The 1,558-nt window shown below is 37.4% G+C and overlaps 1 protein-coding gene across 1 annotated transcript in view; it reads right to left on the reverse strand.

Moving 5' to 3' along the window:
* LOC102814047 (olfactory receptor 14A16-like) overlaps positions 1-820 on the reverse strand; it is a 1,032-nt gene extending 212 nt beyond the window's left edge. Inside the window, exons 1-3 of the mRNA XM_006877762.1 lie at positions 406-820; positions 262-345; positions 6-153 (exon numbers count right to left, since the gene is read on the reverse strand). Coding sequence (XP_006877824.1) covers positions 6-153; positions 262-345; positions 406-820 — 647 coding nt within the window. The remainder of the gene's footprint in view (positions 1-5; positions 154-261; positions 346-405) is intronic.
* Between the last annotated feature and the right edge of the window lie 738 nt (positions 821-1,558).

Raw genomic sequence — 1,558 nt, forward strand, 5'->3', positions numbered from 1 at the left:
CAGACATAACAAAATCAAGAAGATCTGGGGAGTCAGGGACAGGTTTCAAATAGGCAATGGCACCTGTCATAAAAAATGTGATCACAACTACCAGATGGGGCAGGCAAGTGGAGAAGGCTTTTGACCTGCCTTGAAATGATGGCATTCTCAGCACTATATTGAAAATACAAATGTATGAAAAAACAATACAAATTAAGCATAAAAGTGAATACAAGAAGCCAATTGATACACTGACATTAATGATAATATGTGTCTTAGAACAAGAAATCTTCAGTAGAGATGGAACATCACAGAAAAAACGTGGGAGTTTCCTGGATCCACAGAAAGACAGAGAGAAATTTCCAGCTCAGTAAAGAACCCCAAAAATGCTTCCAGCAAGCCATGAGGCAGCTGCCATCTGCATACAGAAGCCCCTGTTCATTATATTCTCATAATGCAGAGGATGACAGATGGCCACATATCGATCATAGGACATGATTGAGAGGAGGAAAAGTTCAGATCCAACAAAGTGAACCACCAAGAAGATCTGCAACACACATCCTGACATAGAAATTGTGCTCCTATGGGATAAAGAGTTCAGAATAAAGTTTGGGACTGTGATTGAAATGAGGCAAGAATCAAGAAAAGATAAGTTCTGGAGGAAGAAGTACATGGGTGTGTGAAGACTCTGATCCAGAATGACAAGGATGATGATGAGAAGATTCCCCATGATGGTCTCCAAGTAAATTATCAGAAATACAAAGGCATGCAGAACCCGGAGTTCCCTGGTGTTGGAGAACTCCATGAGGTAGAATTCCATTACCACCGAGTGGTTGGTCATATTTCTGTTGTTTGGGGTTTTCTTTTTCTTTTTCTGGGAAGAAGGAAGGTAAGTACACACATGTCCATGCTAAGTTATTATATTTTCCAACAATATTCTTTATTTATTATCAGAAATTATCTATTTTGTGTTCATAAAACATTTAGATTTTTGGTCTTTTTTATAAGACTGAAATTTTGCATGCTCTTTAAGCTCAACTTAGGTGATTCCTAAATGTATTTAGCTCCCTAAGTAACAAATTTTGCACTGAAACAGAGTTCTGTTGGATAAGCACTGGGCAACAAGTTTGGTTTGAACCTCAAGGCCAGTGGTTCAAACTCACTGGCTGCTCCTCAGAAACCCTACGCTGTGTCGATATGAGTCAGAATGCACTCAACAGTACTTTACAACTGTAACAACAACAACAGGCTTGTGGATCAACTGGTGCTATAAGGATTATAGCCAATAAAATCCTATGGAACACTTTTACTCTTGAACACATACTTTATTTGATGGCAACAGGGTTTTTTTTCTTATTGTTTCAAAATACGTTTTAGTCATTCATGATCCTCTTAATATAATAATTATATGAAATCCTTGTATGACACAAAGGGTTAAGCTTGTCACTGACAATACAAATGTTGGTGATTGGAACCTACTCAGAAGAAATTCTTGGTAGTTTGTCTTCAAAAAAACCATAGTCTTCAAAACTCTATTAATTGCATTTCTATTCACAATGTTACTCTTCGGAAGAATTAA

This window comes from Chrysochloris asiatica, unplaced genomic scaffold (assembly GCF_000296735.1).
Source record: "Chrysochloris asiatica unplaced genomic scaffold, ChrAsi1.0 scaffold00592, whole genome shotgun sequence".
NCBI lineage: Eukaryota > Metazoa > Chordata > Mammalia > Afrosoricida > Chrysochloridae > Chrysochloris > Chrysochloris asiatica.